At 35.0% G+C, this 15,893-nt stretch overlaps 2 protein-coding genes across 2 annotated transcripts in view; one reads left to right on the top strand and one right to left on the bottom strand.

Moving 5' to 3' along the window:
• LOC145990310 (uncharacterized) overlaps positions 1-10,371 on the top strand; it is a 31,578-nt gene extending 21,207 nt beyond the window's left edge. The window contains exon 6 of the mRNA XM_083126004.1: positions 10,105-10,371. Within this exon, the coding sequence (XP_082982130.1) occupies positions 10,105-10,229 (125 nt within the window). The 3' untranslated portion in view covers positions 10,230-10,371. The remainder of the gene's footprint in view (positions 1-10,104) is intronic.
• An 824-nt stretch (positions 10,372-11,195) lies between these two features.
• LOC145989981 (putative aconitate hydratase, mitochondrial) overlaps positions 11,196-15,893 on the bottom strand; it is a 45,654-nt gene continuing 40,956 nt past the window's right edge. Inside the window, exons 14-15 of the mRNA XM_083125539.1 lie at positions 13,661-13,872; positions 11,196-11,918 (exon numbers count right to left, since the gene is read on the bottom strand). Of these exons, the coding sequence (XP_082981665.1) occupies positions 11,781-11,918; positions 13,661-13,872 (350 nt within the window). The 3' untranslated portion in view covers positions 11,196-11,780. The remainder of the gene's footprint in view (positions 11,919-13,660; positions 13,873-15,893) is intronic.

Genomic DNA, 15,893 nt, shown 5'->3' on the forward strand with positions numbered 1-15,893 from the left:
TTTCTTATAAATGTCGACAATACATTAAATATATTACGCACCAATAATTAGTGTCAAAAAATAGCCGGTTCTATAAGAGATTCGAACCTTCGATCTTCACTCAACTAGGCCGCTATTTTTAACAATTTCCCATTTTCTCACTCAATAGCCTTCGTTGAACGTTTGTCTTAAGAGTTAGCAATCTTGTAAACCTTATTAACCTATCTGCTGTCTATCACAAATGTATTTTACAACCTGGAGTAGATTTTGATGTCTGCAATTTAGAACTTGACTTTCGTGGTAAGTAATTCTCTACCGTCTACTATAATAAATAAATCAAAGTCTACATATCTCATATTTTGTAAATGCGAAATGTCATTGTTAAATGTTACAAACTATTTCTTATTCCACCGTTAGTTCCAGATTTAGCCACAGCATTCTGGAAACCAGCGTGAAACGTGTTTCCCACACTTCCAAGGTCAGGTGAACCCTTATCAGTTGTATTGGATGCCTGTGAACATGTTACTTCATACGTCATGGTACTGTGGTGGATTTCTTCCCCTTCCCCTTTTACCTTGAACGGTAGTAATCCCCGACTGGGCACGACGAATCAATCACAGAAAAGCAGACTGTCTAGTAAATCGCATGCCATGTATTATTTCGAGCTCCTAGGTTTTGGAAAGTGAAATAAAAAAAAGTATGTAACATTAATTCATAATGGTTGACTTCTTTGGGTATTATTTCATGACTCTTTTCTACTTACTCCAATGAAACTTTTGTCTACTGTTTTCAGTAGATCAATAGGTGATTTGAAACATCTACTGTGTTCAGATTTTCAAAAAGATATCAATACAAAAAGTAATAAGGGGGTATGAAATTAATATTTACAGCCAAAATATTAAACTTAACATATTATACACTATACTGAATAAATTAATTTCACTTGCAGTCTCTCTACTGTACTGGTTTCAGTAGATCAATAGGTGTTTTGAAACATCTATGTTAAGATTTTTTAAATTTGAATTACAATTTGTGTGCCTGAAAACTTAGGCTATACGGGTTCGAGCCCCTTATCATGACAAAAATAAAAGCGTGTCTGAAAACTAAAATATCCTTACCTGGGTTAAAAGCTGAGCCTGTAAAGCGACAGACAGTCAGCACAAACAAGGACAACACACACGCAGTCCTACAAAGATTATACTAACAGTAGGTCCAGTCACCAGAGCCTCGTTAGTCTGCAAAATGCAGTTCAGGGTGTACTACATGGAAGTGAGGTTGGCTTAAATTTTAAATAGATATAAAAACAAATTGTTAGTGAGGAGGAATAAAATGTTATATTTACAGCTAACATGCTGAGCTAAACACACTACAAGGATGTAAGGGATGACCTTCCACGAAGTATGTACACCCAATTGCTGCTTCCACGTAGTACACCCTGGACTTCAGTTTGCAGACGAACGAGGTTCTGGCGACTGGCCCCATGGCCAGTATAATTTTCTGTGTTGTCCTGTGTTTGGTCCTTGTGGGTGCTGAGTGCCTCTTTACAGCCTCAGCTTTTAACCGAATTCAGAGTATTTTAATATTTTAGTTACAACACGACGTTACAGTTATGTTATTTTAGTTCTGGTAAGGGGCTGGACACCGTATAAAGTGACAGGTGCAAAATAGCCTAAGTGCTGACGCACCCAAAATTTTGAATTCAAATTCAAACACACTAGATGCAATATTACATGTAGTACTGAAGAGAATATTTCACTTGTAGTTCCTCAACTGTAATTACACATTAGGCCTACTGAAAGTGTTCAGTAGGAAATCATTGATTTTGAGTAGATTTCCGAGAAACACAGTAGAGTACTACAATTGATAACAGTCGATTCTGTCTACTGTAAACAGTAGAAATTATGTAGGTTTATAACGACGATGAGAATGAAACAGAGGTAAAAACAATGATAATGAAATGCAGATGCGACCTGGAGCAAACAGGAACGTAGAATGTCTGGCTGCGAGACGCAAGAGTTGATCAAGCGATTGTAGCGTCAAATTTAGCTTAGAGCTCATAATTGATATTTCTACATGAGCTCAACATACAAGTTACATACAATGAGAGAATTGAATTGAGTTTACATCTCACGTGATATGAGTCGAAACTATTGTTGCACATTGAACTGTGAAGTGAATCAATATTCAATTTGATTAACTAGTGAATGGTGATATGCTGTGATTTTGTAACGAGATGTGCCAAATGGCTGACAGTATAATAACTTATGGACACATTGATTTAATATATTTGAACAATCTTATAACGTGCGATTTTGCATGAAATTTTATGACTTGAATCTACATCACTTCATTGCAAAGGCTACAAGGCATTTTATGGGTTGTAAAATTCTGTGTTCGATTCACCGTTCTGTTAACTCTGCGATTTTTATTTCTTATTAAACCGAAAAATTATTTATTGCATTTTACTTATTACGAAAATTCGTATATTATTTGCTTTGCGAATGTAGAGAATATATTGTTTTTCATGCTTTTTACAAGACTACAACTATACATGGTGAACAAAAAATAATGTAAAATAAATACTATTCACAAAAGGATGTCAATAGTATTTATTTGTTTTGTTTCTTGATAATTTTCCCTAAAATAAAAATGTATAACTTTCGCTGTACATGACATTTCGTCGAATATGACACATGGATCATTTTTATGCAAATCCTAGTAAAATTATGAGAAATTCAAAAACATATTCTGAAAAATTATTTTCAAGAATAACATTGAAAAATCATTAGAAAGGATTGTTATTTTTTTAAAAAAATATAACATTTTTATTTCTTTAAATTATTAATTAAATACAATTGTTAGTTGCTATATATAATAATAATAGGGGTAATCGAACAGAAGTCAAACCTATAATCTTCGGCGTGAAATACTGATAGCCTATCACTTTACAATCATAAAAAAAAAATTGAAGTTTTTTCTCGGAAATTAATGGCTAGTGCACGCTGGAACCTTGCCATACGAATATCTACCCTACCACTACAAGAAGCCACGTCACAACCTCAATTATCGAAGCTGTAGCCTCTCCATGTAAAACGATTGCGTCGTAAATATAGTAGATTTTGCTTAAATGTTTGGTGACATTCATACCACCTTTATTTCATTTGCTACAAAGGAGCGTTTGGGTGTGTTGTTTATAAAGAGGCGGGTGGGGATTATATTTCTAATGCATATTGAACGAATTGTCTTAACTCATAATCATGCCGTAAGAAGCAACGAACTCGTGGGGTAGTGGTTATCGCACTGGGTTGTCACTCTAATGGTCGTAGGTTCAAATCCCCACGGTGGCAAAAACTTTTCGTAAGCTTTATTCGTTCCGATTGTTACTATTTGAATTAGTCTTCTTTGAAACTAACAACGAAAGATTATACAATTAACTCTCTCTCTTTCAAAATGGTAATATGAGGACAGGTTTCTTATTATAAGAATTGGAAATTTTAGTGGTCTCAACGCATCTAAAATCCAAAATACTAGATCGACGTTATTTTCTACTGAATTCTAAATCCACGGTATACACAGATAGGCTAATGGGGCCTGGACCTACAGTTTAAAGTGAGATACGAACCACTATGTGTCTCCACTTGTTATCCTGCACTGAACGTAAAACAAACAGCTCCCCGCCCCCATTTTTAAAACAAATTTACATTAAATATGGTATTTATAAGATAATCATCATTGATTTGATTGTTTTTATTACTGAACGTCAAATAAAACATTTTCCACAATCACCCCTTCGTCCCATGTCTCCCAATATATTTCTGTCCCTCTCTTTTCCCCCTTCCCCACCCCCCACACACATGTATCAAAATAAATATTTTCTTAGGTTTGTATGTGTATAAATATAACATTAAATACCCCCCAAAATACTATTTATTTTCTACTTTCCGTCACCCCTCTCCCACTCCCAAAACCCCTCATTATTATTGGCGTTCGCCAGACCAAGTGGTAATGTATCGACGTCTTGTAATCAGTGTGTCCTTTTCCGAGTTCCAGTCAGGTCGCATAATGTTTCAGATTCCAATTTAAATGTATCCCGAGTCGTGATTAGCCTATGGGTGCAAAAAGTGATGTTAAAACGAACTCTTGACCTCAATAATACAAGTTGTGTATTTTCTTTCAGCTGTGGTTCCCTCTTTTCGCGAGAAATAACGAATTAACCTAATCATTAACTCAACAAATAAAAATGCATCTCTAAATTAATTAATGAAAACTGTTATTACACCCAAACCACTATTTTATCGTAAATGTAAATGAAATGTCATCTCACGTAGTGAAAAAAATGTGAAAATTGTTGTAATGAGTGATATATGATTGTCAAACACATACATGAATACATTATATTAAGTTCGTGAACTATAATTGGGACAATTTAATACTAATTTGAAACGATTAAAGGCAATTAAAACGACAAAGTAAACTTTTGCTCAATCTTTCTGCCGATTCGCATTATTGAAACAATATTTAACCAATGGGGACGTTATCTCATATTTGGAAATGCTGCATTGGTTGAACTTCCTGTGGACAAGACCGTGAGTCACGCCTCCTGCTCCTCTGAATCGAACTTCACTCTGATTGGAGGATCGTATATTTCACAACACTTCCTTGTTTCAGAGCTACCAACATAATTTCGTAAGACGTTGGACTTAGAAAAAATCCATGCGACAGATTTTTTGAACATGACTGTACAACGGTTGTATTATGCTTTGCCAAAAACTAATTATGAATAAGGTGTGATTTTTCAGCACAATCACACATGCATGTCATCACAATGTTCACTGCACTGCAGGTTTTGCATCCTCTGCAATGTAGCCTGATTTGAAATAGTTAATTGTCCCCATAAGCTTCTTGCAAGTTTCAGAGTTTTTGCAAATGTCTTGCCAAACTCGAAAACAAATTTCACATTAGCGCATTGTTCTTCAAGATATTAATTATCTTATTATTAGAAAATCAGAGCATGCACGAAACTTGACCTCACTCGAACACTTGCAGAATGAAAATGAAATGACATAGAATGACGCAGCAAAGGGCATGTTATTTTGTAGAGCTTTCCACTAAGCAGAGTAGTGAATTTAGATACATTGGCAGCCTATTTCAAAAGTTGTTTCTTTATGGACAGATCTCGTACACTGCAAGTTAAAAGTATATACAGTTGGGACTACTTTATATAACTCAGTTCTCCGTAATTCTGTTTTATACGTAAATTACTGTAGGTCCCGGTAATATATAATTTAGAAACATGTTAATTAAACCTTAATTGTACATAATGCATTTATTACAATGTCACATAAGTATACATTTCTTGTCTCTACAAAAACACAAAGTGAGTTTCAAATACGAAACACGATAGGCGGACATGGCGGTGATTGGTCTCGAGTTGCGAGAAAGTTGACTACGATGAGGTGCTGTCACAGAGAAGGCAAGGAGAGGCAGCATGTGGCACGAAATCAGAGGAGAAAAATTTGCCGCAGTTGTACAGAAGATGAGACATAATTGCGACATGAAAGTACATATTTTAAAAAGATGCCGATAGCTGACATTGCTGTGTTCCATACTGAACACAGGACAGCGAACATTTTCACTTGTAACTGGTTGACCATGGAGAACAAGTGTAAAATGGCCACCTGTGCTGTATCTGGAATTTTCTCAATAAATAAAAAAGTGGAAAAGTTACATGCTTGATCAGAAAGTAAAATTTACATGGGAATTGGATGCTAATCCACATGAAACTAAAACTTAAATAGCTGCAGATTTAGGCATCACTTGTACCACACTTTGCACAGCCATTAGTAAAAGAAACACTATTTCAGACAAATTTTTAAAATTGGGTAGTAAATCAACAAACACAGCTGTCAACAAGAGGGAAGATATGCAGATCTGGAAAAAGAGATTCTTACCTGGTTAATGTATTTAATAGGGATGGGCTGATACCGATAAGGTACAGATATAAAATTTATTAATACCGATAACCGATCCGATATAACTAACTAACTCCCTAGCCTTCTTAAACCTGAAGGTTCATGGCTGCAACACAGGTCTTCCATCTGTCCCTATCCTGAGCAACATCTATGTACCCATCCCTACCGATTTCCTTTAGGTCCATCTCAACATTATCCCTCCATCTTCGTCTTGGCCTTCCTACAGGTCTCTTACCATCAGGTTTCCCAACAAGAATCCTGTAAACTCCTCTTTCCTCTCCCATTCGTGCCACATGGTCTGCCCACCTAAGTCTTCTGGATTAAATCATTCTAATAATATCTGGACATGAATACAAATTATGTAGTTCTAAATTATGTAACCTTCTCCACTCACCTGTCTCCTCATCCCTTTTAGGTCCAAATATTTTCCTAAGGATCTTATTTTCAAATACTCTCAATTTATGTTCCTCTTTCAATGTAAGGGACCAAGTTTCACACCCATATATTACTACAGGCAAAATTACTGTTTTGAATATTTTAACTTTTAGTTTCTTAGATATTAAAAGAGAAGACAAAAGTTTATGAAGAGAGAAGTAACATGCATTTCCTGAATTAAGCCTACTTTTTATTTCCTCTTAATATAATTTTCACTTGTTAATATTACTCCTAAGTATTTGAATTTGGAAACTGGTTCAAACGAGTTGTTATCAATAATTAGATTTTGATTATTACCTAACACTTGGTTTCGGCCTGTAAGCATATATTTAGTTTTCTCTTTGTTAACTTCCAAACCTATCTCTTTACCAGTTTTGAAAAATATTTTAGCATTATTCTTAATTGTATTTATATCATCCCCTAATAAGTCTACATCATCTGCATATGCTAACAACTGAGTCATGCCATTTAATTTTAGTCCTTCTTTAGTTTCTTTTACCTTCCTAACAGCATATTGTAAGGCAAAATTAAAGAGCAATGGAGATAATGCATCTCCTTGTTTTAACCCATCATGAATTGTAAATTTGTCAGACACATTAATACCCACACGAATTTTACTTTGTTTCACTGGTGCATACTTTTATCATACTAACAAGCTTCTTAGGTATTCCAAACTCTACTAATATATTATATAATTTATCTCTTTTGACCGAATCATATGCTTTTTTGAAATCAATGAATAGCTGATGGACATTTTGATTATATTCCCACTTTTTTTCAAGTGTGTGTCTGATGTGAAAAATTTGATGTTACGTTTAAATCCACAATGATAATCACTTATAATTTCATTAGCATATGGGGTTAGTATTGTTAAAAGAATGTTAGATAATATTTTATATGTTGTTGAGGGTAGAGAAGTTCCACGGTAATTATTGCATTTTATCACCTTTTTTAAACACACAAACAATTATGGATTCTTTCCACTGTTGAGGGATTTCTTCTTTATTCCATATTAAACAAATTAATTTATGAATTTGACATAGTAATGAATTTCCACCATATTTAATTAACTCAGCTGGTATTAAATCAATGTTATTCTTTATCCTTTTAATAGCATCTTTAACTTCAATCAAGTTAGGTTCTGGAAATAAAGGTTCTGCTGTGTACACTTCATTTACTTCTGATTTATCTCCTACATGAACATTTAAAAGGTCATTAAAGTAGTTCTTCCATCTATTTAGAATATCGCTTGGGTCAGCTAGAAAATCACCAATTTTATGTCTTCTCTCTTGTCTAGAAGAAACACATACACAACCGATCCGATAAAAAAAATAGAAATGGTCCTTGAAGAACCTGAAAGGTTCATTGACCTAAATAAATTGTTTCAAGGTGACTGCTGTGCAAAAGAAGTTGCATATTTAGACATTTACTATTGTAGAAAGTAGAGCATGGAGATTATCCATAAAAATTACAACAAAACGGTAGAATTGTGTACTAATTTATCAGATATTTATTGATATATCGGATCGGTAAAATAATCGGTAATTTTACCAATAAACCGATATGCCTATATTGGCCGATACCGATAGAGTACCGATTAATCGGTCCCATCCCTAGTATTTAAGAATCAAACATTTCGATTCGTTAATTTACCACTTTATGACAGAAATAACCTGTATTATACTGTATCTTGTTGCTCAAAATAGATACAATTACAGTCTTTTAATAATATGACATGGTAACTAAATCTGATTTGTACGTAATTCTCAGTTACATGTATTATTTTCTCTTCACCTTGACATACGTATAACCTCCAACAAGAAGTACCTTGTAATTCACACACACGTAGAACAGAATGACAGAAACATTACATACTATGCATATCAGCTGCATACACTGTTCTGGAAGAAGACAAGATACACAGACTATTGATAGCTACAAAACATTTTACATATAGTGTTTCATCTCTTGACTTCATGCGTTGTTGCCATATACCAAAAGCATTAGAGGAACTTAACAACTTATTTTATCATGTTATATTGGTAACCACTAACTTGATGATCTTAATATTTTAAGAAAGGATTAATGGGCTTTCCTAATAAAGCACTGGTGTTTATTGCCATCTCTTGTCTAGAAAAAACACATAAAATGCTTCAATTGTTTCTGACGAAAATAGCATATGTTGTCACAAAAGTACAAGGAGATTGAAACTGCAGAACTTGAGAGTAGCTCAGTTTTATCAGGATGCCAAATACTCAGTTCGATCTCTGGTTGAGACATGATGTTCAGCTGAGGTTTCAAAAAGTTGTAATATTTTGTAAGTTTGCACACAAAATCATGAAATATTTCCTACTCTCAACTAGGCTAAAGAAAGTGCAAACTGCATACAAAAACATGGTCAGTAAAAGTAGCAATTGGGTGATATAAGAAGAACAAACTATTGATTGATTGATTTGGTGTTTTAAGTCCATTTTATGCACAGTAAGGCTAATCGGTACTGGACCTACAGTTTAAAGTGGAATCCGAACCACTATGTATGTGCCTTCACCGGGTATCGAACCCGGTACCACTGCGCCATCGGGGAGGCCAAGAACAAACTATTAAAAGTTATCACAACTAATATTACTTAACATTTTACACAAAATACAACAGCAAGTCAAAAATTATCCACGCTTTCTTTCGGTTGGCCACGCTGCTTTCAGTGCTCGCATGCTGAAAGGTGGCAGGCACTCTTGTGGTTAAGTGGCTATATCTTAACCTTTAGGTGCCCAAGCATCTCGATCGAGATACCCAAAAGTAACCCTCAATTGCCCAAGCATCTCGATCTGGCAGTGTGCACCAAAGGAAAACAGAGATCAGTGATCTGAAGCTTGTCGTGGATGATATCGCACACAGAACCATGACTAACAATGGTGTGCCCATAATTTTTGAAAGGGGAGGGGGTTATGTGTACTTTTCCAGTAGTGGCGCCTCATTTTGCCATCGTACCCTGCCTTTGATGCTATATTCTTGAGGAATACTGGGCCATAGGGGAGGGGGTATAACCCTCACCCCCCAACCCCTTGGGCACACCACTGATGACTAATTTGCAGAGAACATGCCGCATCATCGACTGCCACTCTGTAGACCAGACGATTCGTCAGAAACATCTCTCGAGCTTGTTGAATCTTCCTGTCAGTGGTGGAGGTTGATGGGCATCCTGCTCGCGCTTCGTGCTTCCCGCTTGTTCAGTCATTTTTAAATCTCTCGATCCACACACTTATACGTGGTAGAGCACTGTCCCCGTATTGTACTGAATTTCAGCCCCTGACACACCTTCAGACCAGAGAAACAGATCACACTGATCTCTGTTCTTTCTTGGTGCACACTGCCAGCAGAGCGGCCATGTTGAATCTTGTTGCAAAAGAAAGAAAAATGGAAGCGATTAATATGAAACCTCAGCCATGTAACCACAAGAGTGAAGTGTGACCAAACTAAAGAAAGTTATGGCGAAAGTGAGGATAATATAATTTTCCCTCACAGTTAATTGCTGTTTAAGCATGTGTTTGGCATATTTACACTTCTGTACCTAGACTAAATTGATGCTCGATAAACTTCTGTAGTTTTATTGTTGTGGCATTTAAACTTCTGTATCTACATCAGATTGGTGTTAAACTTTACATGTCTAAAATCATGAATTTCATATCTTGTAAATGCTCTTTTTTCCACCTTTTTTCAGTGGAGGAAATCTGCCTTTGGAGCGAGGTTCTGAATGTATTCAAATCATCCTGGAATGTGTACCAGAAAAGGCTTACCAGCTCCGAAAGCCATCTGCCGGAAGTAACCAAAATAAAATGTGATTAGGGTGCAAATATCATAGTTTCATGTCAAACATTTGATGCATATTCATGCATTTCTTTCAACGAACAATTCTTTCTGTAACACTCCTACTAATTTTTGTTCCTGATGTCATACTTAAAATGCATACCTGTAATACTGCCTTGAAATATACCATAAGTTCTTAGCTTTAAATCATGGACTTGTCTTTAAAGTACTCTTTGGTTACGGGTAGGGATGGATGATATCTGAAATTTGATATTGCGGTATATAGTCAAGAAAATATCGTCACAGATGATACAATATGATATTTTTTCCACATTATGATAACGGTGATATATAGTGATGATATATCGCCAACATGATATATATCACCAAATATCATGACGAAATATTGCAACACGATATATATATGATATATATTGCCAAATATTGTGATGATATATCACAGACACGATATATATCGCCAAAATATCATGATGATATATTGTCTAGTAATAATTTTCTATATTGCCTGGCTGATATTTTTTCAATATTGTGATATATCATCGGACAATATATCACCCAACACTACTTACGGGTTGTAGTAGGGTTCTTGTACTTCTTATGTAGTAAAATCTGAAAAAAATATGCTTTAAGTGCATGCGCATATGCATTCCCATTGCAATTCCATTGCAATTATCAACATCTCAGAAGCTTTAGAGAAATAAATTGGAGCTACATTTTCAGCATAAATCACGGCAGAAAACAGACAGAAAAATTTGTGTAGAATCAAAGAAAATATGCCATCAACAAACTCTGTTATGCTCTCCACTTACAAGAATCTGCAACATCATGTTTGAAGTAGTGAGTAAATGCCACATCACGTTTAGACAAGATTGGGAGAAAGATAAATACCAAGTTTCTTTCTTGATGTCCAGGACTGTAGACATTTTATTCTTCAGTGTGGGCAACTCGGAAAAAAATTCACAGTGATATCAAGAAAAACTGAAATTTTCTGTATTCAAAATTTTATTTTCACATTTGTACAAACAGCACTGCACAAACGCAGTCTTTTCTAATTTTCTTTTCATGTCTCAAATGGCAGCAAGTAAATTTATACATATTAAATGCTACCAATGGAATTAATCTTCTATAAACAGAAGACATTTCATATACATTACCGATTTATAAACACTGCCTACGGAACAATGAATGATAAATCAGACAAGTTTTAACATACACAGGTACAGACCAACACTTACTCAATAGGGAAGTGATAATTAGACATAGACTATGAAAGTCCTAGAATTTTTTGTTATTAACTCTCAAAATACTTTCAATCGAACAAATCATCAAGAAAAATAACACAGCCTACGTCACTGCTATCAGTCTACATTAATATTTACACAAGCATTTCTTCATTCACCAAAGGCTGGTACTGTTATTGTAAATCCATGTGAACTAACAATAAAAACAATGGTAATTTTAGTCATCAACTTGTACTGGTCGCAGTGTTTTGCATTACCTGAATTTCTGCTGTACCTACTGCTTCTTCATGGCAGTTACTACAATAGATCGTGCTGTCCACTAAAGTCTCTACTTAGCGAAGACCTGCTTCATTCTGTTAAGGGCACTGCCAGCCTTAAACCACTCAATCTGTTGCTCATTGAACGTGTGGTTTAGAGAAATAGTTTCTTTTTGACCATTTGTATGCTTGAGTTCTGCAGTGACGGGCTGAAATATGGAAAAATAGAAATTCTGCAGTAAACCAACTTTTTTTCATATATATATCTATACATTTAACTTTAATATAGGTAATTCCTCATTACGTATGGTGTAAACTTCTAAACCAGAATTTAAGTAAATTATTTAAAGAACTTCAAGACTGGTTCATGTACACCACTGATCGTTGTCCACATCACCCAAGGGAGTCCAAGCAATTGGCTATTTAAAAATACTCTACCTTCTACAGCTCCAAACAGTATTTTTATCATCAGGCTGTAACAACATATTTTACACATTAAATATACAGGGTATTCATAAAGTCCCGGTACCATTACAATGTACATTACATTTGTAATGGTACCAGGGCTTTATGAACACCCTGTACTTTTAAATACGATTAAGCACATACAATTTTGAACCAATGGCAACGCTGATACTTGAATATTGCAACAGTTCAAAGTATAGTAGTGTCTCGTTTATCCGACATACCACCGAAAAAAAAAATCATCAATCAGCAACAAGAACTGCAAGTTGTGAGCGTAGTCTATTTTTAGGTCAGACAATTCTGTAAATGTAAGTTAATTTTTCGAGTTAATTTTTTCTGTATTTTTGTAAAACATGATTACTGTATTAGGTTCGTAATGTGTAAAATTATAGTTTGACGTTTCATAGGCTTTTTCTTAATACCTCCCTATTATCCGACATTTTCGCTTATCCGACGTTCTGCCGGCCCGTTTATGTCGGATAAGCAAGACTCTACTGTAGTTTATACAATATTTATTAATTTTAATATGCAAGCATCACAATGAAATAAAATATTCATAATTTGACATAAGATAATCATTTCGTCACCTAATTTATTTTCTCTCCACAATGTTGCTGCAAAAATAATGAAAATTTTCAAGATATACACATTATGCGAAAGTACCACGTGACATTTTTACGAACTTCGAGAAAGTAAAAACTGACATCGGCAATTACATTCAAATGAGTACATTGGCATTGGATCAATAACTTTCAATAACAATATTAAGGCTCAGCTGGACTTCTGACATGAACAGCGAAGCCATTTTTGAAATTTCTTCTCCTTTTGGAAATTCAATATGATATTCCAAATCTTAAAAAAATACATCTGATTACAATTTCTTTGAGAGCATTCATGTGAATCTTGACGTGTACTACTTTCACTGTTGTCTAGATTTTTGCAACAGTTTAATAGACTTACTTACGCCGCAAGAAAACTATTGCAAATAGCTAGACAACAGTCATAAATTATCCCAAAAAAATTCTAAGCAGATGTAATTTTCAGAAATTGGAATATCACATTGTTTTTCGAATGAGAGGAAACTTCGAAAAAGCCATTGCTAGTACTGCCCAAAGGTCCAACGAAGCACTGAACTAAAGTAAGGTAAAAATATCACACGCCATGTGTTGTTAACATCATAAAATGTGCAAAGATTATTGACTAGACATGTACCTTTCTATATTTCCAAATTTTAAAATCCACCACAGTTCTTCATCAGTGAAGGGAAGACGATTAAAATGTTTGGAAACATTTAAAAGGTACATATCTAGACAATAGTTCTAGTACATTTTGTTACGTCAAAAAGCACAAACATTGCTACAAAAAATATGGTGCTTGTTGAGGTTTTTATGGAAGTGAAATTTCTCTTCTTCATTCACTGTAAATACTCCATGCAAGGGTATCCATCTATTACTTTAAACAACTAAAATTCTGAGGAAAAATATACCTGGCCAGGTGCAAGCTTGCTAAGTCCCAGCAAGGAGATTTTGTCATCAGGCTTAATCTTGTCGTAGTCTGATGGGTTTGCGAACGTCAATGCCAGCAGGCCTTGCTTCTTCAGATTGGTTTCATGGATGCGAGCAAATGACTTCACAATGATTGCCCTTCCTCCAAGGTGACGGGGCTCCAGAGCGGCATGCTCTCTGCTACTTCCTTCACCTGTAAAATTTAATTAAGTAATTAACAGTAATTAGCAAGTAAAAGGGAAAATATTGGAACTATAGTGGAGCTGCTATGATTCTTGAATCAATACATGAAGGATGTAGCAATTTAACCTTGTTAAAAATACTGGAATTGGAACTCTACGGCATGTTAAGTTTAACCTTTGGTCGAAAAGTCCCAGGACTGATGTAAAAAACAATAAATGCAACTCAACTTGGTCCTGTCAAAGTAGTCACCTCTGCTATCCATACATAGCTGCCGGCATTTCTGAATGTCTCGGAAGCAAGCAGAGAACGCTTCTCCTGGGATGCTTCCCAGCACATCTGTCGCACATCTGGAATATCTTGACATTGCTACCTAGTGATGTGCCGAAGCTGAAAATTTACCAATGACAATGTACTCGCCGATAATTTTTGGAATCTATACCGATGCCAATATTTCACAGATTGTGATACATAAGATTACTCAACAGAAATGGAATGTTCTTATCACCATGACAAAATTAATTTGCTATGAGCATTTCTAATTGCATATTAAATATATTATATACATATGTATTCTGAGAGATTTAACATTAGCACACAAGCAGTTCTTTGAAATGGAAAATGAGTTCCTGTTCTTAATATTGGAAATTTAATGCTGGCAGATTCAACTTCAGAAACCGAAACAAAGTTTTGGAAGCATTTCTGGAATAACCTACTTCTCTTATTGCAAATCTGCCCATCAACATTGAACACTTGTTCTGACGAAGCAGGTATATCCAAATATTTTCTCACCACATGCTTCAGGTTTTGATACTCATTACACTGTATTGCATATCCAATACAACAGCGGATTCTGGTAATGTCTAATAATCAAATCAGCAATATACTGTTCTATTTCTGATTTTGAAGTAGGTTGATTCTCTGAATGAGAGTTTGCAAAAATTGTATCACAAAAACTCCACAGAGATGAAGATCCATTAACCTAACTTTCAATAAATCTTACAAAATTAAAATATATACTTTATTAGAAGGTTAGTAATATCTAGTATTATCAGTACCAGTTTAAATATCGGGTTTTTGCTGATGCTATGTCAATTTCTGCCAATATTCATACATCGGTAATTGGATTCGTCGCTTCCCTATCAGTGGTATTTTCACATGGGAACACAGATTGGGTAAATATGGAGGATGTGGAGAGCAACGATACGATGTACCAACAATCAAGACGAGCACCAACAATTTGCCCTCTTTGGAACTCTGGTATGGTCCCCATTTTACTGTGCGAAACCAAATATTTGAAGTGCAGTCCAGCTACTACCATGCCAACGTGACTGGCAGGCACACACCTACGCATTCGAATGGCTGCTTCGCTGTGCATGACCAACAGCTGGCGCAGGCGAGCCCTCCAGCAGCATGTTTTATAATCACCGGTGTCTCAGTTTCAATGTCCACCACTTGTAACTATGCATTTAAAAATGGCAACAAAAAAAGAGGCTATAAATGCAACAACTGACAGAGAACTTGACTTAAAGTATTGACAGACTCACTTGTAAGTAGCACTGAAATAGCACAAGTTGTTTGAGTTTGGAAAATATTAGTTACTTACAGATACCAGTCAATATTTCTTTAGAATTTGGGTCATTTGTATGATGACCAAATGCATTAATTTTCATTAATTTTATATCATTGTCTCATTAAATAATGTCTCTCTATCTTTATAATTATTTCGACCAATTATTATTTTTAGAAAATTCAAGCATTATCAGTCCAATTCTAGTTTTAAGAAAAGCCAAATTTGAAGCATGAGACACGCTAGTCATTCATTAACATTGGCTCATACATGCATATCAGTGTTATCACTGTATCTGTAAATTCATGATAATTTCTCATCATTAACCCTATTTTACCCATGCCATGTGAGAAACTTTACTTACCTGAGACTTACTAAAATTCAAGAAACCATTTAATTATTGAATCACTGAATCCTTTGTTGATTATATGTGTAACTAACTAACTAACTCCCTAGCCTTCTTA

The sequence above is a fragment of the Lepisma saccharinum genome, chromosome 7 (genome assembly GCF_977018435.1).
Source record: "Lepisma saccharinum chromosome 7, izLepSacc3.1, whole genome shotgun sequence".
NCBI classification, from domain to species: domain Eukaryota; kingdom Metazoa; phylum Arthropoda; class Insecta; order Zygentoma; family Lepismatidae; genus Lepisma; species Lepisma saccharinum.